This window comes from Dermochelys coriacea, chromosome 12, assembly GCF_009764565.3.
Source record: "Dermochelys coriacea isolate rDerCor1 chromosome 12, rDerCor1.pri.v4, whole genome shotgun sequence".
NCBI classification, from domain to species: domain Eukaryota; kingdom Metazoa; phylum Chordata; order Testudines; family Dermochelyidae; genus Dermochelys; species Dermochelys coriacea.
The window spans coordinates 24,444,173-24,472,083 of NC_050079.1; the positions used below are offsets into that span (position 1 = coordinate 24,444,173).

The 27,911-nt window shown below is 40.5% G+C and overlaps 1 protein-coding gene across 2 annotated transcripts in view; it reads right to left on the reverse strand.

Moving 5' to 3' along the window:
• PEPD (peptidase D) overlaps nt 1-27,911 on the reverse strand; it is a 220,915-nt gene that overhangs the window by 127,966 nt on the left and 65,038 nt on the right. For both annotated transcript variants that reach the window (XM_038368850.2, XM_043494753.1), the window contains 2 exons: nt 23,023-23,098; nt 20,725-20,771 (listed from right to left, as the gene is read on the reverse strand). In XM_038368850.2, coding sequence (XP_038224778.1) covers nt 20,725-20,771; nt 23,023-23,098 — 123 coding nt within the window. The remainder of the gene's footprint in view (nt 1-20,724; nt 20,772-23,022; nt 23,099-27,911) is intronic.

Here is a 27,911-nt window from a genome sequence, read left to right on the forward strand (position 1 = left end):
ACAGTGTCCCAGCACCAAGGAGCCTATGCAATGTAACTTGGGGGATTGGGAGGTCCCATGCTCCCTTATCCAACTTGCGGGGGTCGCATTAGCCCCGCATAATTACACCAGGCCAGTGAGGATAAATGGAGCAGAGATTACAGCGCTTGTGGACTCTGGGAGCGCTATCACTCTCATATCAGGTAAGCTGGTAAAAAATAGTTAGCTGCTACAAGCCAAACGCGTAGCAGTGACGTGCGTGCATGGGGCTGTGAGCCATTACCCCACCATCCCAGTGGAGAGAGAGGTTCAGGGAAACTCCACTGAGGTGACGGTGGGTGTAGTTCCTAAACTCCCATATCCTGTAGTTATTGGGAGGGACTATCGGGGGTTTGATAATTTACTCCCCCCTGGAGACGCTGGAGGGAGGTGGGGACCCTGAGGACAACGACTCGTCACGGGGGTGGGGGGGGAATGTCAACCCTTGATGTTCGCTGAGATTTCTCAGGATCTGTTCTCAGCCCCCCAGCTCCAAAAGACCCGGAAGACAAAAAAAGAGAGGAAGGCCACGAAGGCCTTGTGAACCCGGATCCTGACCCAGGGTCAGAAGACCTCCCTAGTAGGCAGATGGACGCGAGCAGCCAACAGAGAAACTTCCACCACAGAAGGTGAGCCAGAAGCTGCCCCCAGCCATGATGGTGGTGAGCCATTGGAAGAAGCAGAAGCCAGACCCTGGGAGCTTGGGCAGATTAGTCCCAGGAGAGACACTTTTGGGCAGGACCAGGCGGAGGACCCCAGATATGATAACTGGAAAAGAGGTGGCCAAGATCAATGGGATACCCGTGGATGAGAAGGTCTGGGGTCCCGGCCCTTACTTTATAGTGAAGAAAGATGTCCTGTACCGCGTGGTGCAAATGCAGGAGCAAGAGATACAACAACTTCTGGTGCCACGAAAACATCAAAAAGCCATATTGAGTCTCACCCACAGTCGCCTGTTTGAAGGACACCTAGTGGTAGAGAAAACCCAGGCACAGATCCTGCGGAGGTTCTTCTGGCCAGGAGTACATGAAGATGTCCGGCGATACTGCACCTCTTGTCCGGAGTGTCAGTTACGTAGCCCTCGCCCGCACTTGCGGGCTCCTTTGATATCTCTTCCAATAATAGAGGTTCCTTTTGAACGGATAGCCATGATTCTGGTAGGGCCCCTAGAGAAGGCAGCTCGGGGCCACCAACATGTGCTTGTTGTACTGGACTATGCAACCCGGTACCCGGAAGCTGTTCCCCTGCGCAACACAGCTTCCAAGACAATAGCTAAGGAACTAGTACAGATCTTTGCCCAGGTTGGGCTACCCAAGGAGATATTGACTGATCAAGGGACACCTTTCATGTCCAAGTTGATGAAAGATCATTGCTCCATGTACAAGCCCTACGGACCTCTGTATACCACCCGCAAACAGATGGCCTTGTGGAAAGGTTCAATAGGACCCTCAAGGCCATGATCAGGTAAGTGGTGAGCCGGGATGGGAAAGATTGGGATACCCTATTGCCTTACTTCATGTTCGCCATCTGGGAGGTTCCGCAAGCCTCCACGGTTTCTCTCCATTTGAGCTACTATATGGGTGCCACCCTCGGGGCATATTGGATATAGCCAGAGAAGCCTGGGAAGAGGAGCCAAATCCCGGAAGGAACATAGTTGCGCATGTACTGCAGATGAGAGATCGGATAGCCCGAGTTACGCCCATTGTATGGGAACACTTGGAGAGAGCACAGGAGACCCAACAAACCCATTATAACCACCAAGCCAAGCTTTGACGGTTCCAACCAGGGGATTGGGTGATGGTACTGGTGCCCACAGCAGGGACCCTACAAAATAATCAAAGCCATGGGAAAGATGAACTATAAGGTGCGGCAGCCAGGCCGCCGGAAATCGGAGCAAATTTACCACATCAATCTTCTAAAACCTTGGCACGATCGAGAGGCATGCTTAGTCATGCAGAAGACCCTTCTCCAGGAGGAGAACTTACACGAGCAAGTGAGGATATCATCCGACTTGACACCGATCCAAAAGATTGAGGCAGCCGACATGATTAATCGCAACAGAGATGTGTTGTCTACAAAACCATGGCGGAAGACTGAGACCTATCACCATATCTGCACGATCCCCGGAGACAAGGTAACATTGAGACCCTACCGAATCCCAGCAGCCAAAAGAGAAGAAATCAAGGCTGAAGTAAAGAAAATGTTAGAATTAGGGATTATTGAAGAATCTTACAGTCAATGGTCCAGTCCAACTGTTCTAGTGCCTAAACCTGATGGTTCCATGAGATTCTGTAATGACTTTCGCCGATTGAATGAAATATCCCAGTTTGATGCATACCCCATACCACTCATCGATGAACTGGTTGACCGACTGGGTAGTGCTCGATTCTTGACTACACTGTATCTGACGAAAGGGTACTGGCAGATTCCTCTGACCAAAGAAGCTAAAGACAAGACAGCATTCTCCACCCCGGATAGGCTATTCCAGTACACCATCCTCCCTTTTGGGCTACAGGGGGCCCCAGCCACATTCCAGCACCTCATGGATAAGCTGCTACACCCCAATACTAGTTATGCAGCTGCATACCTAGATGATGTCATCATCCATACGCCAGACTGAGGAACCCACTTGGAGAAAGTTGAGGCTGTACTGAGCACCTTAAGGCGGGCTGGCCTCACTGCTAATCCCGCTAAATGCGCCATAGGGCTAGCAGAGGCTAGGTACCTGGGATATATTGTGAGAAGGGGCATAGTGAAGCCCCAAACGAATAAGCTAGAGGCAATTCAAAACTGGCCCCGGCCGACCTGAAATAAGCAGGTCTGTGCGTTCCTAGGTGTGGTAGGCTACTACCAACGGTTTATTCCCCACTTCGCCACTAGGGCAAGTCCCCTAACAGACCTGGTGAAGGCCCGAGGTCCAGACATGGTAAAGCGGACCGACGCAGCAGAGGGGGCATTTACAGACCTTCGGACAGCCCTCTGTAATGAACTTGTACTCATAGCCCCAGACTTGACCAGGGAATTTATTTTACAGACAGACACTTCCGTGGTGGGGTTGGGAGCAGTTCTGTCGCAAATGGTGGGAGAAGAGGAACACCCCATCCTCTACCTAAGCAGAAAGCTTCTTGCAAGAGAACAGAAATACGTAGTAGTCAAGAGAGAATGTCTTACTGTCAAATGGGCTATGGAGACACTGCGTTATTACCTCTTAGGCCGGCGATTTACTCTTGAGACGGACCATGCATCCCTCCAGTGGATGCAGTGGAATAAGGAAAAGAATGCAAGAGTCACCAGGTGGTTCTTATCCCTCCAACCATTCTTGTTCCGTATATGGCACAGGGCTGCATGCCACCATGGCATCGCTGATGGTCTGTCACGAGCATACTGCCTGGCATCTCAAGTTGCCCAACTCTATAGTGTTGAGCAGAGGGAAGGGGGATATGTGACGGGGCAAGGCCAGATGGCTATAGAAAAGTAGTGGGAGATAGATATATTAGCTCCAGGCTAAACAAATCCCTGGTACCAAGTTAAGTGAAATGGAAGCTGATCCACGTCAGTTAAGCACCTGGGGCCAGTTAAGCACTTACCAGAAGGCAGGGAGAATGCTATGTTGATTGGGATACCTGAAGCCAATCAGGGGCTGGCTGAAACTAGTTAAAAGCCTCCCAGTCACTCAGGTGGGGGTGCATGGCAGGAGCTGTGGGAAGCAGTTGCGCTGTTGGAGAGGCTGAGTAGTACACACCATATCAAGCACAAGGAAGGAGGCCCTGAGGTAAGGGTGAAGTGGAGCTTGAGGACATGAGGGCTGCTGTGGGGGAAGTAGACCAGGGAATTGTACATGTCATGTTTCTAAAAGGTCAGCTACCATACCTGATACTATTAGGGTCCCTGGGCTGGAGCCCAGAGTAGAGGGTGGGCCTGGGCTCTCCCCCCACCCCACCTTTGCCCCCTGTTTAATCACTGAGTCTGGGAGACAACAGAGACTGTGCAAGGAAGGATAACTTCTCTTCACCTCCCTCGCTGGCTTATGATGAAAATGGCTCAGTAGCCTGTGACCCTTGTCTCTAGAGAAAGAAGGGTTACATGGAGGGTCACAGTGAGCCTCTGAGGCTAGCGAAATCCGCCAGGAAACGTGGGACCCATGGAGGCAAGGACAGAGCTTTGTCACAAGGGCAACAGTTTCTCCTCGTTCCTTCCAATTCCCTTTTACAAACAAACAGATATTTTTAGTTAGGGATCATTATTACATAGCTGGGCATTAAATTATTTTCCATTCCATCAATTAAAAAAATACTCATGGAATGAGTCAGACTGACATCTCTGGAAACTATAGTTCTCTAGCAACACAACAGGCACAGCATGGGCAGTGGCAATACCAGTTTTCACCCACACCCAGTCAAGGGGCAGATACGGTCTCTGCCCTCTCCTCCAGTCATTTCCTGGAAGCCATCAAATTTCACAATAGACAGCTAGCTATCTGTCATCCATACACCAATCACTGCAGATATTAGGAAAGTAGAATGACTGAGCGCGCTCTCTCTCTCTCTCACACACACTTTCCCACACCTTCTCCAGATTTCCTCCAGCACATTAGGAAAAGGCAATAGACTATTTAAATCCCTCGGTGTGTGAGAAAAAGATTGTACATTAGAAAAGTTTTTTAAGACGCTTGAACAGGCATCATAGCAACTTGGTGAATAAGAATCAATGGGATGCAGTAATACCAGGATACAAAATAGACAGCAATGACAGAAAGCCATGCAGGTGTGGGACTGGCACTAAATGTGAAAGAAAGCATACAAATACAACAAAAAATCTTAAATGAATCACACTGTACCACAGAACCTCTATGGACAGAAATTCCACACTTGAGCAACAATAGTACACCAATAGGAATATACCACCAACCACCTGACCAGGATGGTGACATTGACTGTGAAATCAGGGAGTTGAGAGAGGCTATAAAAACAGCAAACCCAATAATAATGCGGGATTTCAACTATCCCCACATTGACGGGGAACATGTCATTTCAGGATGGGATGCAGAGATAAAGTTTCTAGACCCCATTAATGATTGCCTCTTGGAGCAGCTAGTCCTGGATCCCACAAAGGGTGAGGCAATTCTGATTTAGTCCTAAATGGAGCATAGGATCTGACCCAAGAGGTGAATATAGTGGAAGCACTCAGTAACAGTGACCATAATGTAATTAAATATCAAAGAACACAACCACAATAACATTTAAATTCCAAAAGGGGAACTACACAAAAAATGAGGAAGATACTTATAATGGAAATTAAAAGGAATAGTCAAAAGCGTGAAATGCCCACAAGTTGCATGGAAACTATTTAAAAACACCATAGTAGAGGCTCAAACTAAATGTATACCCCAAATCAATAAAGTAAGAGGACTAAAAAATGCCATAATGCCTAAACAGAGTAAAAGAGGTGATTAGAGGCAAAAAGGCATCCTTTTAAAATTGGAAATCAAATCCCACTGAGGAAAATAGAAAGGAACGAACTCTGGAAAGTCAAGTGTAAAAATATAATTAGGCAGGCCAAAAAGAATTTGAAGATCAATTAGCAAAAGATGAAAACTAACAGCATAATTTTATTTAAGTATATCAGAGGCAGGAAGCCTGACAAACAATCAGTTGGGCCACTGGATGATTGGGGTGCTAAAGGAACAATTGGAGAGAAGCTAAATGAATCCTTTGCATAAGCCTTCAAAGCGGAGGATTTGAGGGAGATTCCCACACCCGAGCCATTCTTTTTAGGTGACAAAGCTGAGGAACTGTCCCAAATTGAAGAGTCAGAGGACTTTTTGGAACAAAAGACTGGCAGTGGATGTGTCATTAGACAAAGTAAAACTATTTCCCCATGTTTATTTTTCCCCCTTACTGTTCCTCACAAGTTCTTCTCAACTGCTGGAAATAGCCCATCTTGATTATCACTACAAAAGGTGTTTTTTTCTCCTGCTGGTAATAGCTCACCTTAACTGATCACTCTCGTTACATTGTGTATGATAACATTGTTTCATGTTTGTGTGTGTGTGTGTAAATATATATCTATATCTTCCTACTGTATTTTCCACTGCATGCATCCAATGAAGTGGGTTTTAGCCCACGAAAGCTTATGCTCAAATAAATTTGTTAGTCTCTAAGGTGCCACAAGTACTCCTGTTCTTTTTGCGTATATAGACTAACATGGCTGCTACTCTGAAACAGGACTAAATCGTATTCACCCAAGAGTTCTGAAGGAACAAATATGAAATTAAAGAACTATGGTAGGTAACCTATCACTTAAATCAGACTCTGTACCAGATGACTGGAGGATAGCTAATGTAATGCCGATTTTTAAAAAAGGCTCTAGAGGCAATTCTGCCATTTACAGGCCAATAAGCCTAACTTCAGGCAAATTGGCTGAAACTATAGTAAAGAACAGAATTATCAGACACATAAAACACAATATGTTGAGGGAAAAGTCAACATGGCTTTTGTAAAGAGAAATCATGCCTCACCAATCTATTAGAATTCTTTGCGGGTGTCAACAAACATACGGACAAGGATGCTCCAGTTGTAGTAGTATACTTGGACTTTCAGAAAGCCTTTGACAAGGTTCCACACCAAAGGCTCTTAAGGAAAATAAGCAAACATGGGATAAGAGGGAAGGTCTTCTCATGGATCAGTAACTGTTAAAAGATAGGAAAAAACGGCAGAAATAAATGGTCAGTTTTCACAGTGGACGGAGGTAAATAGCAGGGTCACCCAAGGATCTATACTGGGATCTTATTCAACATATTCATAAATTATCTGGAAAAGGGGATGAAGTGAGGTAGCAAAGTTGGCAGATGATACAGACTGCTAAGTTCAAAATCCACCAGATTGTTTGGGACACCTATGCCCTTTAAGGCCTTTCATAGTGCATCTTGGTCAACTGAATCAAATGCAGCCTTAAGATCAACATAGGCCATGTGCAGGGGCTTCTTGAACTTGCAATGCATCTCCGATAACAAGCGGAGGTCCAAAATGGCATTAAATGTGGACTTGTTCCTCAGAAAGCCTGATGCAGCAGGGGCTCCAAATGCACCAGCAGAACATGTGCAAACACCTTCCCCAACACAGACACAAGGTGATCAGCCTGTAGCTCTTACATTTGCTGTGCAGTCCCTTGCTCTTATGAAGCGAGATCACAATACCGTCCTTCCAGGCAGTTGGCAAGGTTCCTGTTCTCCACACCAGGTGAAAGATCCGAATTGCATAACGGAACCACTGCCCCTAAACATCTTGGGAATCAGATGTCAACACCTTTTAAATCAGTATCTCATGTCTGGCAGAACTAAGTCTTGACCCCTGCACTCTTTTGTTGGGCAATGGATTTCATAATGCAGCACTCAGTCAGATCCATAGGCATTGATTGGTGATCTCTTACTCTCAGATCTTGACTATGCGGAAGACATTGTTCTTCTAGTACACAGGTTTCACAAGGCAATCCAGCAAATGGAGTAGTCAGTGGCTAAGGTTCCATGTTTTGTGGTCAAAGGCAAAGCTTCAAAATCTAGGATCAGGTCCACCGGTGACCCCAATCTCTTTGAATAATGAAACTGTCAAAGCAATTTCTAGATGCTATTTGGGTTCTATACTCACCAGTTCGTCCAACTCTCACATGGAGGTTCTCCACTGGATTGGCATCACAGCGTCTGCCATGAGTCGTTTACAACAAAACAACATCATCTCAGCATAACAACCAAAGTTCAGGATTTATTCCAGCTGTATCCTCTCTGTACTGCTGTACAGTTGCAAAACATGCACATTATGCCACTCAGACTGGGCAAAGCTGGAGGCTTTCCACACAAAATGCCAACATTGTATATTGGGCATAAAGTAGAATGACTTCATTTGTAATGCAGATGTTTATGGTTGCTCCGGGCTACAGACAACTGGGGCCATTGTCCACAGATGACATCTGATGCTTTTCAGACACATCACATGAATGCCACAACATATTCCAGTGAACTCCGTTCTCTGGATGGCTTGCAACATACAGGAAAAAAATTCCACCAACCAAAGGGTGGAGGCGGCCCAGAGGCTGACACCCTAATACATGAGTGCATCAAGTCTGTTCCAATATTAGACTCTTGGCCCATCAAGCTCTTGTGGCCACACAGGAACAAACCAAATGGTGAATGAACGCTATGGCCAACCATTTGGCTAAGGACTGAAGAAAAGTTAAGTCCAAAGCTGACTGTGAAGAATTACAAAAGGGATCTCAAAACTGGGTGAGTGAAAAACAAAATGGCAGATGAAATTCAATGCTGAGAAACGCAAAGTAATGCACACTGGAAAACATAATCCCAACTATAGATACAAAATGATGGGGTCTAAGTAAGCTGTTACTGCTCAAGAAAGAGATCTTGGATAAGTCTCTGAAAACTTCTGCTCAATGTGCAGTGGAAGTCAAAAAAGAAAACAGAATGTTGGAAACTATTAGGAAAGGGATAGAAAATACAACAGAAAATATCATCATGCCACTGTGACGCTAGCAGATCAGGTGTCAGAGCCCTCAGACCAATTCACTGGTGTATTAGTATAGATCAAATTGATAACATAAAAGAATGTATTTGGTGTTTAAACTTCATGAAAGCTAATGGGCTGTTACTTGCATTGTTTTCACTTATCTATATCCCGTTATAATGGAGTAGCAGCAAAAATTTACACCATGTATATCCCTGTAATTAAATAACCCATCAAATTTGAAAGAATGCAAATGAAGAACTTTAACAGAAAAGTGCAATTTCAAATTGTGTGTGATGATCGGAAGTAAAAAGACTCAAAATGCATTCCTCACTCTCTGTCAAAGGAAAAGCCCACCTGGATAGTGACATTGTCAGCTTGTTTTTTGTGAGAAGAAGCTATAAGTATGGCTTCAAGGAAAGATTCTGGATCTCTGAACTGTTTGGACACTTACAGTGAAGTGTACCAGATGCAAAGTGAATATTCCCAGAGACAATCTGGGTACCCTGAAAATACTTTTGGGAAACTGGCAGTTTATTACATCACTGTCACATCTGAAATTACAAACTGTGACTCGCCAGTTCATATATTTTACCTGCTTTAACTTCTCAATAACTCATTTCCTTTTCTTAGCCAATTCTATAGTATTCTACAGTTACAGCCAGTAACTACAGGCTTATTAGCTACCAGAGTTGTCTTTGGTGAAGATCAAGAACAGCGGTTCTCAAACTGTGGGTCGTGACCCCCCAAAGTAGGGCACAACTTTTTGATGGGATTGCCAGGGCAGAAAGCCCCAGCTGGAAGTGCTGTGACCGACAGGGGGTTGAAGCCTCCTGCCCTGAGTGGGGCGGAAGGTAGGGGGTCACAATTTTTTTTTTTAAAGTCCAAATGGGATAGACAGCACAAAAAGTTTGAGAAACACTGATCTAGAGTACCAATTGATCTGGGATAAATGACTGGTCCCTTAGAACTGGGAGCAATCTGCTGTGATGTGATTTTTGGTTTAAGTGACGTTTTATCACAAAGTCCAGTTTGTCTGGGTGGCAAGATAGTCTGGAGAGTCTAAAGGGACTGTCTGTGACTCCATGGCAAGACTGGTATAGCAATCCAGGAGTTCACATTCGTCAATGGTTTAGTGAAATCTAATTAATTATAGAACACACCATCAGTTTGGAGTGTCTGCCCTGTTTTCAGACAATCTGCCCTGAAGAAGGCACTTACAGTCAAGAGCCACTCCAGACAGTGTGACAGCCACTATATAAATCCATGGTGCACCCACACCTTCAATACTCTGTGCAGTTCCGGTCAGCCCATCTCAAAAAAGATATTAGAATTGCAAAAAGCTCAGAGAAGGGCAACAAAACTGATTAGGGGTACTGAACAGCTTCCATATGAGGATAGATTAAAAAGATTGGGACTGTTCACCTTAGAAAAGAGTCAACTAAGGGTGAGGGAAACATGACAGAGGCCTATAAAATCCATAAATGGTGTGGAGAAAGTGAATAAAGAAGTGTTATTTATCCCTTCACATAATACAAGAAGCAGGGGTCACCCAATGAAATTAATAAGCAGAAGGTTTAAAACAAACATAAGGAAGTACTTCACACATCACACAGTCAACCTATGGAACTCATTGCAAGGGCATGTTGTGAAGTCCAGAAGCATAATGGGGTTTAAAAAAGAATCCAATAAGTTGATGGAGGATAGGTCCAACAATGGTTATTAACCAACATAGTCAGGGATGCAACCCCCATGCTCAGAGTGTCCCTAAATCTTTGGCTGCCATAAACTGAGATGGGATGATAGGAGATGGATCACTGTTCTCTTAGTTACCTCTGAAGCATCTGGAACCAGTCACTGTTGGAAGACAGGATACTCGGCTAGATTGGTCTAACCCAGTATGGGCATTCTTATGATAGATTCATCCTAAAAATCTAGATAAATGAAGTAGTTCCCCCTCAATCTCTTCCTAAAAAGGATGTAGGCTTGTTAGAGGTGGGTATCAGGCCAATGGAATCCCCACACAACCCACTTCCCTTCTTCTAGACTGATAGTTGTAGATGTAGTTTTTTTTTTTTTTAAATCCAATACAGTTCACTCATTCCTACTGGGTATCAAATGCTAGTGTGTGTTCCTAGGCAACACTGTGCTCACTCCACTTTCTCCCCATCTGTCACTGGAAGACAAGGAAATTTATTTCTTAATACACAATGCACCAAATGAGTGAGCGCTTCCAACTTGGGTTTCCCAGATGTTTATGATGTATTCGCTGTCAGATCCAGCCTTCTATTTTGTTTTCAAAGCAAGATATAAAATATAGATTAAAAATTTTACTTTTGAATTGTTGATAAAAGACAGATTTAAAAAACAAGCTTAAAATCAGAAATATCTTGTAGATGCAAAGACTAAACACTGATCTTCTTACCAGCAGATATGGAAACATTCTTTTAGAATTACCGGGGTTAAACTTTTTCCTGACATTTATAATATTCAGTGCTGAAAAAAACTCAATGTAAAGAATAATTGCTCCCACAGGGACCAATCCATGGGTCATAGTTTTATGCACTTGACTGCAACAGAGCCTCGAATGAGATTTTCTATAACACAGGGACTTAAGCTTGCAGCAGAATCACGTTTGCCCTAGCTCTAGAAGCTGAGCTAAAGTACCACTTCTGCAGTGTAATTATCTAACAGATGTTCCAGAGAACCATAGGGAAATTTCATTATTCAGAAGAATAAATAGGGTAAAAACAAATGGTTTTTAATTTAGCCAATTTTGATATTCCAGATGTATTTTCATTTTTTCTATGCAAGTTTCAAACCATGGGAGGGCGTATTTGCCTCTAAGAAATAATTAAATTACTTAAACTTTCATCTTTAGTTATACTTCCTAGCAAATACACAGTCACCCCCACAATACATAGTAGAAACGAGTGCTATTCAGTGACCCAAAATGTCAACATAATCACCACTGGCTGTACAGAGAAATAGCTATGGTTCAGAATCTTTATTTCAGTTTCAAGTTGAATATTTGAGGTTCTGAGTGTTGTACACAATACACTACAAGAAAGCCCTTACTGTACTTCTGAGTTAGTACTAGTAGTTTAGACTTCCAAATGAGAGTTTAATTTACCCCTTGATGCTCTTTTTGAATACTTTAACTATTCTTAAGAAAGAGCTTAGTGTTCTTTCATATAGGAGATATGAAACTATTCCCCTGTGGGTAATAAAGACCATTACACTGAGTAGGTGCTCACAATATGTGAACAAACAATTTAACTCTCACTGTAGTAAAAATAGTCAAAATTATTCTGGGGAGAGGGGCTGAAGAAATAAGATTTCCTGTACATGTCTTACAGACATCATCAGCACTGTGATTAATTGAGAAATACTATTGTGGCATAATGGCTTTGATTCCATAGACCATCACATTTCATGTGGTTTTTTTTCCATGTCAGAGTAACAAAATTTATTGTGTGCATGGGGGCAAGTGGGGAGCAGAACCTCATTTTCTTTGCACTTTTCTAGAATGTTTGATATTATGAAGGTCAGCGTGTGACAAATTGTTATTAATTACAATCTTAATATTCTACACACTCCACTCTGAAGTTGTCAGGACTTCCATTGACAGAGCACAATTATGTACCAGCTCTGGTCACAGAAAGAAGAGGAACAAATACAAAATGTTGATCTCTCCAGTTGCACAGCAATTAAAGTACATTTTAAAACTTAAGTTCATAATGCCAATAAAGCCTCACATACGGTAGCATCTTTATTTTTGACTTCTCTGAGCAGGCATGAAGAAAACTCACAGCAAATCAATAATTAGCTCAGCCTGCTGTCTTTTACAATGAGTTCCATTTCATATATCTGCAATCTTAGCTTGTCATTAGTAATGCTAATTAGCTCAATACGTCATCCTGATGCTAGATTCAATAAAAATTGAGGACATCTCTAATGTGAAAAGAAAGCTGCTGCTTCTTCTACTACTGTAGACAAGTTTGAGTTTACATGTATTCAAAGAAAGAGCTACAGGTTTATATCGATGGCCATTTTCAATCAGACTGAAAACCTAGATAAAAATCAAGGCTCTGTACCTTTTGGCCTCTAGAAGGGTAAGCAACAGAAAAATAATAATGAAATACTGTAAGTGCCAAAAAGTTATAATAGAAGAGTGTCAGACAGTACAATGACATGACTTTAAACTTGGATCTAACACATTAGATATTAGGAAAACCTTTTTAATTACAGTAAAAGCTGTTTTATCCGGCACTTCACCAACCAAAAAGCTCTATAAACTGGCATTTCTGATCTTCATTAAATTCCAGTCTATAGTCCGGTTAGTGTGGGGCTGATGGAGGGTTGAGGCCTGGGAGCGGTTTCAGGGTGCTGGATCCAGGGGTTGCTCACCTCGGGCGGCTCCCCGCAAGTAGTGACCTGTCCCTGATGCTCTTAGGCAGAGGTGTGGCAGGCGGCTCTGCACACCGCCTTCGCCCTGCCTGGAGTGGTGCCTCCACACTCTCATTGGCTGCGGTTCCCAGCATCAAACCAAGAATGTCTATATCACAACCTTCTACAAAAAAAGTTGCACAATACTCAGTATTAAGTTCAATTTGTAGTAAATCTTTCTATTACAGTTATACATAGGAACACAGTCATGAACAAAGACTCCATTGTGCTAGGTGCTGTACAAACAAAAGATGGTCCCTGCCCCAAAGAGTTTATAATCTAATCTAACAGTGAAAAATTAAATCCATGGTGTTAAAACTCTAGAAGAGCTCCCCATGGTGGACAGTTACTGCAGGATCCCACAAGCTGTCTGTCTCTCTGTTGCTCTAGGCCTCTAGGCACACTCTAGATGCAGATCCTGTATCTGACACCTCTGAGCTGTGAAGAGCCTGAAGTCCAATTGCCTAGGTCCTGAAACTAGTGCTTGTTCTTATAAACCTCTCCAATAGTTAAAACATGCTCCCAGAGTTCCACTGAAGCTGTGTATCCTCTCCTTTACTGTTTATCTCTTTAGGACTAAAGCAGTGAAAGCAAGCACCACAGAGATTCTACAAAGTAATTTCTAAACAAACACACACACACACTTCACTCTTAAAGTTGCAGTTCCCTCATTTGCTTCAAACTCCTCATCAGGTGATGCTGTGTCTTGGTTACAAGCCAATCTGGCGGAGCTGGATCTTCTGGGTGTCATCTGGTACTGACATTTGAATAGCGAATCCTTCAGGTTAACAACTCTGGGTTGATTTATATTGTTAGTCTTGCAGTAGGTGCAAGAATTTTTCCTGATACCTCACTTGATGTTTCAGCACAAGTTGAAGGGTAAAAGGCATAAATGTATGGACAGTCTAGTTTTATAATTAAAATGGCATTCACAAAACAAAATGGAGTTTGCAGATTGGCCCAGATGCATGCAGATATGTATTAAACCATCTCACATGGTATATGACAGAATTCTGTATCATTATGGACACAAGATAAAACAAGAAAAAAAAATTAAAGAACAACTTTTACTCCCCTCCAAACACATTTTTCAGGCTTTCTTTATACATCCCACAAGAGAAAAAACAGGGGGTGGAAGTGAGAGGCTACACACACAATTTTTAAAAATTACCCACAACAGGACACCTACAGTTTTCAACAGTTTTAGGGAGCAAAATGCCTCCATGCCACTTCCACAGTACTAACTCCTCCTAACTGTAAGATACATAGTACCATTGACAGTCATGGAACAATGTAACATCTATTCCTGTATCAGAAGCTACAGTCAGCGGAATTTACCTGTTCCTCAATCTTCTAGAAATTTTGGGTTTTTTTGTGCTACATCTGTTGTAAGTGAATGGAATGAGGTCATTTTTATTTATTAAGCATGTATATAAAACATGTTGAGGAATTACAAGACTACCCGAAATGAAATTCAAAATTTGTAAATTGGGTTTAGCATGAAAAATTAAATATAAAAATTTTATCAATCAATTGCTGTAGTGAGCAATACGATTTCCCCGAAACATTCAAAGAAGAAAAGCAACTAAAAGATGGAAAGTAGAAAATCCAGAATCCCTGCTTGGCAAAAGGGAAATACCCAAAGGAAATTAAAATTTCTCCTTTTCTAGAGAAATAGCATTTCGGTTTGTTCCAGCGAAGCAGAAGAGAGAGATAAATAAAAGATGAGAGCTGTAATCTGTGAAAGTGCTTGCAGATCTTCACAGATAGGGGAAATTTAATATTGACAGGTATGACAGCAACTCATCTCATAGTCTAAACTCTGACTTAGAAATCAGGGACAACACTGAAAAGAATATAGGATAAAGAACTCAAATCCGTTTGTCAAGCTGTGAAGTGGAGTAGGGAGTAGAAATATACTGTAAATACTGCAAGTCAGGAAAGAAAAATCTCTCTAGTAGTCTTCTCAGTATTTTATTCTTAATGTCACTGCCATGAGACAGTGGGTTTTAATTATCTTTACTTTTAAGCTTATTTCTTATTATTTTTATTATAGTAGCACTTAGAGGCTCCAAATGAGACCGGAGCCCCATTGTGCTAGGCACTGTACAAGCATTTAGAGCAGAGGTTCTCAAACTATGGTCCGTGGACCACCAGTGGTCCATGAACTCCATTCAGGTGGTCCGCGGATAGTTCCCTGGGAGGTCGCACACGAGAGAATGAAGGGCCACCCACCTAATTAGTGGAGCTGCACAGGCCTGGCTCCACTAATTAGGTGCCTGGACCCTGGAGAAGAGACATATGTACGGTTAGGTGGTGGCCTTGGGGGGAATAGGAGGTAAGTGGGAGGGGGCAGTGGGGTGAAAAGAGGGGCTGGGGGGGAATTTGGGACTCGCAGGTCTCCAGGGGCCAGAGAAAGAGGTGACCTTCCCCAGCTCCAGGGCTGCAGCTGCCAGGGAGAGACGGCCCTCCTTCCCAGCCTCAGCTTTGTGGCTGCTGTAGTGGGGGAGAGAGGGAGAAACCCCCCCATTCCCAGCCCAGCGTGGTGGCTGCTGCAGTAGGGGGAGACCCCCCTGCTTCCCAGCCCCAGCTAGGGGGCTGCCGTGGTGGGGGAGAGAGGGCACATCCATCGTATTAGAAAGCTAAGACTACTGATATTAAAATATGAGTTGTGTGCTTTTATTTGTAGAACCAAAAAATGTTTATTATTATTAAGGTTTTTTTATATAGCGCTTTTATCCAAAGTGCTTTACAATGGTTAGCTAAGGGTACAAACAACGTTTGGAAAGATTATTAAGTAGTCCACCAAGACCCTAAGCAATTTTCAAATGATCTGCAGAAAAAAAAAAATTTGAGAACTACTGATTTAGAGACAGGCCCTGACCTCAAAAGAGTTCAAAGTCTAAGTAGACAAGGCAGACAAAATTTGCAGGAGGGAAAATAGAGGAAGAGAGAGAGACAGATGGATGAAGTGACTCATCCAAGTTTACACACCAGATCAGTAGCAGAATTGGTGGTAGAATCCACTGGCACCGGCAGCCATATCACACGTTATGCATGCTACACATCATTCATAGAGGTGATGAGGAGCAGCTCTGACCCCCCCATCAGGTTTGGCTCTGCCGACCCCCCGTCATGACAGAGGGGCCAAAAGGCCAAAGCACCAGGCAGTGGGGTGACCAGCGCTGCTCCTCCTATCAGCTGTCTTGCGGCCAGCTCCTACACCAGGGCTCTGCCCAGCCTTGCCCCACTTTCAGCCTGTGTCCTCTCTCAGGGACAGGGAGTGAGACTGCACCTGAACAAGCAGATGATGAGTGTGGTGGAGAATCTGCAGGCGCAACACCAGGAACAGCAACCACAACAGGGATGGCTCCACAGTGACTGATGGTGTGTACCATGGGAAAAATTTCTAAGGGAGAAGGGGGAGAGGCTGATAGAACTGAAGTTTCCAGAGTATGAGTCCAGTGCTCTATCCACTGGACAAAGCTGTCTCTTGAAAGGTTTGGCAGCCTTTTTTTATTATGCTGATTCTGGAAGGGAATGTGGAATACAATTCAGGGTCTACTCATCCTTGAATATATCCACATCCAATAACTTCCACAGAAGACTCATGGTGATGGCAGTTCCCTGCTAAAACGTGAATGACCTCATACAAAGCATACGACAGCACTCAGCTCTTGTGCCACTAAGAATTGAATTAACAGTGGTAGATCAAAATGGTAGGATCAATCAAATTTCTTTCATTCCTCACAATTTGTCTCCCCGTATTTCATTGGCAACTGTGCCCACACAAACTTCAGGACAGGATTAGGACCCTAGAGTACAATCTAGCTAAAGCTGTCTGCACAACAGCTTTGCAATCCTCCTGGTCTCCACAGCTACAAAGGATTCAGAGGTGGCTACATAAATTGGCATCCAACTATCCAAGTCCTACCTTCAGTTTATGTCTTTAACTCTCTCCTGTTATCAGAAGCAACACTGAGCACACTATAATTTAATTGCACAGAAGGGTGTTTGCTAGGGACTTTACAGATATAGACCCGATAAGTCCTTGGTCTGAGGAGCTTACAAGCAAAATGGACAACATGCGGAAAGGAAAAGGGGAAAAAAATCAATACACAAAACAGCCAATAGGATTGCACTTATGATAAAGTAGGCTGGTTCTTCTCTACACGCTTCCTCTATTACAGCAACGCATTTTTGTACTGTTTTATGATCAAATCAAACTGACAGAATATAAAGTAAAAAGAAATATCAAATTGTCCTCTTCCCATAAGAAATAGAAACTATAAGAGGGACAAAGTTTAATATTTACAAAGTTAAATTATGAACCAAACAAAAACAACAGATGAAAAGCAGTAACCTGGAGGCTAGTGAACATGGATGGGTGCACAGGAAAGGTCAGATACTGGCATAATTTCAAAAGATGATAAAATAGATAATCATAGCTTCCTAATTAGCACTTTCAGCTGAAATAGTTTTATAGATACAGTACATTAATGTAGAACAGCTTGACTGAACTGCTGGGCTTTTATTACTTCCTCACGTTTCCTCCCATGCTAAACAGACCTCTGATACCTTTTGTTGTAGTTCAACATAATGTATTGGCTGTACTACAACTAGATCATAAAGAGCTATTTCAATTAAAATACTAGATAATCACAATTATTAATTAACAATGCCAGAGCAAATCCAAAGCATGATCTACAGAAACAGTTTTATGTTCAACTGAGCATGCTTTGAATCACTATTTGTAGATAATTGGCATGACTGTCTCTCTAAAGTTAACTGATCAGTTATTAAACTTAAAGAACAACAAGTTAAAAAAAGGGGGTTGACTATGCCTGAAGTTAAATATGCTGATATTTTGATATACCTCTGTACTAACGTGTTACTGGCTTAACATCATTCACTAAGCCTTTATCATACAGAATATTTTCAGCATATTTCCGAAGTTAGCTTTCCACCCTAATAATAAAAAAGGATGATTATCTAGAGAGTTTACCACGATTTACTATACTTCCTTCCAATTAATTCTCAGAGAATGATCCAAAAATCACAGAAATGGAAATATACTCTCTTTATATTGCTTATTATATAAGAAGTTTTCTAGACTATTATAAAACTTTCTGCTATCCCCCACATCTCAGTGGGAGGGATATTTGATCAAAATACCAAGGGAAAGACAACCCCTCAGGACCTGAAAGGAGGGGAAAAGAGCTGGCACGGCTACCACACTCCTCCTGCCAGAAGGCAGGTGTAGATCATGTGTGTTCACACAGGTACACACACAGTAAAGCAATATAAAAAAGTGTTTTATAAAGCAGTTTTCCAAGACATATATATGTACGGGTCAGAGTGTTTTCAAACATCTTTGCACAAAACCTACAGCCATTGATCAGATTTGTGCACGTGTACACAAAGGTGGAATTTGGCAAAAATAGTTCAGAAAGCCATCAGAGTGACAACTAAATTCCTGGGATGAGGGTGTGGGAGAGTGAAAAAATAACTTCTTCAAGCAGACTTAAACTTCTTTATTCTCTTAAAGAAAGTTTGATCTGCTTTGATGATAATTCTGATAATTTACATAGCAATAAATCTATGCTACTATCTATGGTATATATTTTTGATAGATTAAGTTGCAGGGTGCAAGCTGCTTGTTGCTGAATAACAGAATTAACAGCTTAAAGGCCACTGTGTATGTTCTTGATATCTTTCTATACACATTTTTTAAATTTTTTGACATTTCATATATCAGACTATATTAACTGGTGTATTTCATGCAGTCTGAGTAATCTCATGGGCTCTTTCTAAAATTGTATTTCCTTATACTTTATTGACATGCCTCTTACCCAAAAGGGTTCAGAAATTTTTAAAATTATTCACCTTCTTTTGGAATAGTGATCAGCTGATGAAAGCTGAAGCATGCAAGATATTCTGCATAATAGTGGAAGCTCAAGTTCTAACTGTAGTTGTAGAAACATCCAGTGTGATAACAAAGGCCGACATCATACAGGTAGCCCACTGAGACCTCTTTCATCATAGAATGACCTCAACCTCTTTCAAAAAGTCTTATGTATCAAAATGGAAGAACAGAAGGCAATTTTAAAAGGGTTTAATAGGCAGGTGCCTTTTTATCATCAGCAGCAGGTAATCTGTTGAAAATGGCAATGTATGGGAGAAGCTAGCTACAGAGAAAAGTGAGAAATGAGAAGCTCTGCCCTGCAATATAGAGCGTGTATTTGAATCCCTCATGCAGTTTTAATACTGGATTACCAGAATCATAATGTTCAAAGGCGCTAGGGGTGAAATCTGGCACTACTGAGGCATTGATAGATCTGCCACTGACTTCAGTGGAGGCAGAATTTTACTGTAGGTGTTTACAGTTGGGAATGGGTCAACAGAATTTGAGAGGCTGAGGCACACACATTATGAGCTGTTCCCCATTAGGTTTTGCAGGATATGTAATTGTACTCAGCAAAACAGTTTAAAGCATATTCGATAAAGCAGTTACATTTTATTAAAATATTGTATTATTTAGAAATAACTTTCTAAATAATATGCTTGCCCATATTGTTTACTCTTCAGTAGAATTAGAGGCCTTATGCCCCAATTCTTAAAGATATCAAATATCAGGTTCCCTTGATCTTCCTTATTTTGACCTGCAATTGACCTCTGTAGTATAGCAAAATACAAGTCATTCTGGAATCTGCAGACAACTGTCAAGAAAGACAGATGTCTGAAAAATATCTCACAATGTATAAGTACTTTGAAGATGGAAAGCGCTGTGTAAATATCATTGCTACAATGGACATTTTTATAAAGCAATTTTGAGGACAATTACATTGCTGATGAGCTAATGGATGAAACTTGTGATGAAGTTGAAAATTTATCACCTTCATATCTAGACATGCCCCTAGTCTATTCTATTAACAGAAGTCAATCCCTTGTTTAAATGGCTGTCCAGTACTCTAAATCTGGTATCATCCCAAAATGCTCCCATTTCAAATTCACCTTTTCTTTCAGTGGTTTGGTAAACACTGTTGCCTTCTAGCTTCAGATTTGATTTGTTGCATTAATCCTAGTATACTGTATGACAAGTTTCACTCTGGTTTCAGGCAAGGTCAAAAGACAGAAATAATGTACCACATAGTGCATGTTATTACTGAATACATAGGTACATGCACAGTACTCCAAATGATTTGTCTCAAGAAATATGATAATACCCACTAGCTAATGTGAGAGTAAGAGGGTGAGCCCCTCATCCTTCCATCACAGGTCAAGCATAGTGAAACTCATAGGGTAAGCAGTGCTGCCTCAAATTGTAGCTGAAATGTAACTGAGCACTTCGGAACATTTTATGAGCACCTCAAATACTCATATGTAGCCCTGTAAGCATAACAGGCATAATGGCAATGTTTACCCCTAAAACTTTTATTGGATACATTCAAGCAATAATACTGGCTATTTTGTAAAGTTTCTGTAAATTACAGAAAGTCTAACAACAGAATTATACTGCACTAAATCATATCCAAAGATAATCAACCACCACCAAAGACATGGCTGAAACTGATGAAATGCCTCTGGTAAATAATAAAAATAATGCTTCAAACACAATCTTGAAACAGCAATGAGCTCTCAATCTCCCTTCAGTCAATGTTATTGCTTTTCCTCAACTGTTGCTTTTACTGTTAACAGAAATACTTTTTTCTGTTTTTACCAAAAATGCAGAAAGAGGAGCTCTTACCTCTCCATCTCATATTCTTTCATACCCACTTTTACTGCCTTCATTACCTATGGGATACATATTAACATGGGACATTCTTAGTAAGTAGGTATATTAAGATAATATTACTTATGACTGATTTTCAGAGAACCTGTATTTTAAAAATATATTATATACATCATTTACCTATTCATCTATATTAAAATATAATTAGAAATATATAAAAATCAAGTTAGAAATCAAACTATTATTATTATAATAGTTATGAATAGTTTCAATTTCATGCAATAAAATAAGCTCAGTAGTTTTAAATGTACCTGAATAAAGTGACATGCATAATCAAAATACTACCAAGTCATAACTTAATTCTGAAAGCTCTGTTGGATTTGGGTTCACTTTTGTAAAACACAGAGGGAAGTAAAATATGGAACAGCTTTAAAAAAAAAATTAATTACAATACTATAGTCACTGAAAAAAGTTACTGAAGTTGACATGTGGTTCTTCTCCCCGCAAGAGATTCCACATCTGGATTTTGTTATCTGAAACTAAAGATGTTCATTGAGATATTTTATTTTAGCAGTTTTCTTTCATTGACAGTTGCCTTTATTATGAAGGTTTTAGGCAGCTGCTAGAGATGAAAATCTCAGAAAGGACAGAATTGTTAAAAGAAGGATGATAATCAGGTGCTTGAATCAAGTAATCACCTGCTGAGAATTAAAAATAAGTGCTCTTAGCTCAAAGAGGGATCCTAGAGTAAGGAGAAAGCTGAAAGGAGGCTCTCCTGTGGCCAGCCAGGATATTAGTGGTCTAGGGCAGTGGTTTTTAAAGGGGTTCAGAGCCCCCTAGGGGGCCACAAGCAGGTTTCAGAGGGTCCACCAAGCAGGGACAGTGTTAGACTCACTGGGTCCCAAGGCAGAAAGCTGAAGCCCTGCTGTGTAGGGTTGAAGCCCAGGGCCCTGAACCCTGCCACCTGAGGCTGAAGTGGAAGTCTGAGCAACTTAGATTTGCAGGGTCCCCTGTGGTCTGGAGCCCCAGGCAATTGCCCTGCTTGCTACCCCCTAATGCTAAACCTGGCTTTTATGCAGAAAACCAGTTCTGGTGGCACACATGGGCTGTGGAGTTTTTATAGAATGTTGGGGGGTTGGGCGGGGGGGCATGCCTCAGGGGAAAAAAAAAAAAAAAGGTTGAGAACCCCTGGTCTAGGGAAGTCTCTCAGGAGTCAAGAACACTCCAGAAAGGAGCACTTTGGAGACCCTGTCTCAAGGGCAAAAAAGACATTTGGGCCCAGGGAGTGGGGCTAGGAAAAGAGCTATGAGAAAGTCTCTTCAGAGAGGCTATGAGGCCAAAGCAGGGATAATCAGAGGGAACCGGGCAGCAGACAGGAGGAGTTTGAAATTCAGAAGTAAGGGAAATGGGGTCAAAAGAAGGGTTTCAGACTGTAAGGGCCAAAAGAATTGTATATTTTGTGTGGACTTAATAAATTAGGCTCCAAGAGGGGGAACATTACGCTAAAACTCCTGGCTGCAAGTGAATTAAATTAAGAACTCAGAGGGGAATTAAGACCAGGCAACCATGGAGTGGCAGACTTCACTGGAGTCTCTCATTGACTTCTTCCTCGGAGAAGAAATTCACATGCTATAATAGTTTAAAAATGTCAACAACTTATGGTCTTTGACTGAAAGTCTTACTGCTGGCCCAGTATTGTGTGAAGTTAGCAACTGAGACAGACTCACTCCCAAAGACCTCAACTGAAACAGTGGGTCTGAGCTAAAATTCCTCCTGACATTCAACCGAGCATGGGCGGGCATTTGCCCTATCCCAATCTCACAATCTCAACAGTGAAGGGCTCATCCTCTGCTGAGCTGATCAATATTCTCAACCAAAGGCAATGAAAAACTCTCACAGAGAGCAACTGCTGACTGTCACAGGCTACAAGCAATCTGGACTATGCAGACTGTGTACAGCCTCCAAAATTCTGACCTCACAATGGATCAGGCTAGAAACCTGTTGGCCTCCTCCACAAGTGCATGGGAGTATACCTGAACATAGTAACTACATAGATTGCAAACAGTCACCGTCCACTGACACTCCAGCCTCCTGCCCCCAAAAAATTCATTTCCTCCACATCAGAAGTGAGCCAGTGAGCTCAAGGACAATGTAAGGTGTATTATAGGGCTATAATAGGAGGGCTATTATCCTCCTCTTTCTATCCAGCTCTTCCATTATTTCATTACTAAGCAATTCAGGTTTCTGGGAACATTTTCTGAATACTACAGCTACACTAAGAGCAAAAATTAGTAATAGTAAAGGATCTATTACCTCTTTATGAGCTTCACTGGATATTTTATTGGTATACCGCAGAACTTCCAACTCCATGTCTGTCTTAATCACCCGACTTCAAAGAAAAGAAAAGAATACAAGGAATGAGATTAGGTTAGTCATTTTTCATGCAAATCAGCGGACTAATTTAACAGAATAAAACAAACAAACAAAAAAATCAAGTGAAAGAATATGTAAACCTATGGTAGAATTAGACCAAATATGCTTCTAAAGTAAAACGATATTATAAGTAACAGGACATAAGGAACATTTTTAGATGAAAATGTTTTGTTGGCATTAATTTGTCATTAACACAGCAAGCTTGCAAAGGAAGTCACATGCATTTTAACAGACATGGATTATTTTAATAATATCGACCATAAATTTTGCCCAATCAACTTTTCTAACAGTGTACATTAACTACAAAAATGAATTGCTTTTCTCTTAGTTATGTCTCAAACACTATTTCAAACAGAACATTTCTACACCTGATTTATTTTTAACACAATACAAAACTGTTTTACAAAATGGAATTTCCCATGGCTCCAAGTGCTTGTATGCAGCACAACCCAAACTCCTTTTTATTTTCAGTGCATCGAAGAACAAACAAACAAGATGGTCATTTGATATAGAAGAGTAAATGAGATCCCAAAAACAAAAGGAAAAAGTAATTAAGGCCACACTACCCATTCTCTTCATGTATTTGTTTCCTGACAGAGTTCTTGTTTCCAAACAATACTCTGGTATAGAATATTGTATGTGTATACACTTATGAGTCTCAAGACTCAAAATTCTTGAGATTAGTTAAAAATTAATTTTTAACGTTAATTAAAGTTAATTACAGGCTATGGTGCTTTTTATTGCATGTTTCAAGTAAAAAAAAGTAACTTTGATATGATCTACACTGTGCAGGTAACTGCATATTCTTCCATTAAAATTGCATTTTTTTAAACACATTAAGGATTTTATGTTTTCACACCATTCATATGTTCATCTCAAAGGCAACCCAAAAGTGCATTTTTTATACTGTCAAAGCAGAGAGCACTGCCCATATTAGAACTATATCTATTGAGTTTTGTGGAGATCTTTAAGTTTTGTTTTCAAATTTAACTTAAGCGAGCATTGATTGTAAATTATCATAATTCAGCAATGTACTGAAATTGTCACATTTACCCTTTTTATTTTAACCTTGCTGTGTTTATGCTATTTTGGAATAACAGTATCTACATTTGTAGGCTTGGAAGGATTAGATTTTTAAATCAATAAATGTTGGTAAATTCAGTTTTACCATATACACACACACACCAATGAAAATTTATTGATTTAAGAATATTTAATTTGTGTATTTTATATGTTGAAAATATCTGTTTTAAGAGTTATAAAGCTTTCAATTTTTAAATCTGTGTCTGCTGTCATTAAATACTTGCCTGCCCCCCAATAATTATCTAAAACTGTGAAAATTTAAGTCAATACAAATCTTAAAAAATGTTTAAAAATAATCAGCCTTATCTGTCAAAATTATTTTTAAAAATATTGAATTCTGCCAAGCCTAAATATTTGTGTTCCCAAAGCTTGCTTTAATGAAACTCAGAAATTGTTGATTCATCCAATAACGTGTGTGTGATAAGAGAAGTTCTCCATAGATTTGACTGCAAATCAAGAATTATTTGAGATCGTCAGACATAGTGTATTTCATTCACAAATAATATTTATTGGTGACAATCAAGGCACCTTCATAAAACTGCTGATACAGATTGAAATTTTATTATAAACAGAAACACGGTAAAGGGGAATAGGTTAGATTTTTCTTGACAGCTTAGGAAATAACAAAATAATTATTAAAGCACAATGAGAATTTTACAATCTGAATAAACCATTCAAAAATAGCAGCAAAGAGTGCTGTGGCACCTTATAGACTAACAGATGTATTGGAGCATAATCTTACGCTCCAATACGTCTGTTAGTCTATAAGGTGCCACAGCACTCTTTGCAGCTTTTACAGATCCAGATCAATATGGCTACCCCTCTGATACGTTCAAAAATAGTGTTTTAGAATGGATGAAAAACCAGAAGAATAATTCTAGAATGTTATAAGATATTCCCATTCCAAGTACAGATGAGGAGATTAATTGCTCTATTTTGGAGAAGAGACATGGAATAGCAGTTTAACTATGTTCTTGTTAGATTGAGGGAGTAACAGTTTATAGATTTTTGATAGTGTTCTTTGGAGTACCAAAGGTGCTAGTCAGACAATTTAAGACCTGTTTGATCTGCCTTTTTATTGCTTTCAATATAAGTATACATCTGTAATCTGTAGGTGCCTCACAAATAGTTTATTTCATAGTTTAATGTCTAATCTCTACTGAGATCAGCTCCTGACAAATTACTAACTGCTCAACTGCATATGCAAACAGTATGGACTAAAGCCCACTCTACCTGAATAGATCACAAAGCTTTATTGTCAAGACATTTATTTAAAACTTTGTGTTCTGCTTTATATGATAACTTTTATGTTGTCTTTTGCATAAAGGAGATCATATTTAGCATTAGTTTTATTTATAGTAATTTCTGTGGCATTTGCCACCCTTGTTTCTAGGTATTTAAACACTGCAACTCTAAGGAAATATCCACTCACTTGGAGGGCCATCACAAGACCCTCTGCACTACACAAGTGCTGCTTTTGATTGCCAAGAGGGGAGGCTACAGGCAGTGCAACTTCCCAGAGCCTCTGCACCTCAAGCCACAGTGGTGGTGGTAGTGGTGATCTATACAAGACCGCAAAAGACTTCCTCAGATGGGGTTGTTGGGCTACCGAATTTATGATTACATGGCTCAAAATCTCCAGGTATGGATTGCAGGAGGACAGCTGACTATATTCCAACCAGAAGATTAGGGTAGCAACCATGGAGGGGCTTCAGCCTGCTTTGTGGGCTTTGGGTTCAGGATATCCCTCTCTCTTCCTCTAATCCCGTAGTCATTTCCCTGCACAAAGTCCAGTTTCTCTGGCTTTCTGTAAAGAGCAGTGAGTTTCACATTGCAAGAAAAGCCAAATGGTGAAAGTCCTATTATTCTCAATGATTAATATTTATACTTTTTAAGATAATTCTCCTTAGTAAGGAGAAGAAAATATTGTATTTGTGTACTAATATGCACTTAAGCATTCTATTAAAAACAGCTTGTGGCCAAATATGCATACTTTCATTGATATTTGAATGGTGAAAAAAATCACTTACTGGCTCAAGCTAATGCAACTGAAGAATATACATAGTTGCTATGTAAACTGAGCCTCAGACTAACAGCTAAATTACTGAACGCAGTCAATTTAAAAAAATTCCACACACTTGTATGATTTTTTTTTTAAAAAAGCTACTGTTAGATGTAACCTATGATTACTAAAACTAGAATAGAGAAAGATTTTTTCCCTATCGCCCCTATTCACTCATACATATATTTCATGCTTTTATATGCACTTCCTGCATAGGCAGTTTCTCCTCTTTGTGGGTCTTTCACACAGCAACAGGGGAGAGAAAAACTTTAAAATAGAAACATGCCTGGTGCCTGAAACTAATTTTAACTTTTTAATTGGCTAAATTTCAAAACTGTCATGCCCAACATACCAAGAACCTACTCTCTATTAATGAAGTGATCCAAACAAGTCATTAGCATGGCTACGGTATAACTTAATTGTGAATTCCTTAGATGCTGTATTCTGGTCTCCAGAGACATATAAACATCCTGTTTTCTAATTTATTTGCTTTTCTGTGTATGTGCAAAAATGTACGAATGATCTGGGTCCCTTGGAAAGTAACTATATGGGTAAAAAAATGAAAGCAATATATCAGTCCTATTTATATTTAATGTAAATCCATTTGTCAATCTCTTAGCTGCTTTCCATGGCAGAACTATATCTTTTTGAACTGTGTGCGCAACTCACTCTTTGGTCACTTCATCTTAAGTCTTGCATTTTAGGCAAGTGCTAGCAATTTACAACTGGTCTATATATGGAGGCTCTAGATAAGCAACAAAATCACACAGAACTGAGTTGCCTTGATCCTTTCAGAGTTCTGCTGTTATGTTCTACGTTTAATTTTCAAAAGCCACTTTTTCCACAATAGTTATATTTATGTCAGTTAAGTTCTCTCTCTAGGATTCAGTTCAAATAAGTGTTAAGAACTTCAAAGAAAGAATTTAAAACTAACTCTTCAAAGCTATTTTCATGCATTATCTGATATAAATATTTCATACACTGTTTATTGTATCTTCAAAAATTAGTCCATAATTATAAGGGAGTATGTAATCTTGCAATAAAAATTCCCATATCCAGTAGTATGCTAAGGAGCAGCATTAAAGATCTTGGATAACCCTAAATCTAAATTCACTGGGTTTTATGAGTTTAAGGTTACAATTTATTTTATAATAATAATTACTCAGTTAGAAGAATGAATCAATACAAACTATTATGCTATGAAAATACTTTCATTAAAGCAATGAAAAAAATTAAAGCTGAGTAAGAGTAAAAATTGTTACCTACCTTTTCATAACTGTTGTTCTTCGAGATGTGTTGCTCATGTCCATTCCATTTTGGTGTGTGCGCTGACATCCACAGTCATCAGAAATTTTTGCCTTAGCAGTATTCCTAGAGTCAGCTGTGGTGCCCCCTTGAGTGCCGCACTCGTGCTGGTATATTAGGCACCTCTGATCCCACACCCTTTCAGTTCCTTCTTGCCAGCAACTCCGACAGAAGGAGCAAGAGGGCAGGTAATGGAATAGACATGAGAACACATCGCGAAGAACAACAGTTACAAAAAGATAGGTAACCATTTTTTCTTCTTCGAGTGCTTGCTCATGTTTATTCCATTCTAGGTGACTCACAAGCAGTATCCTCAGAG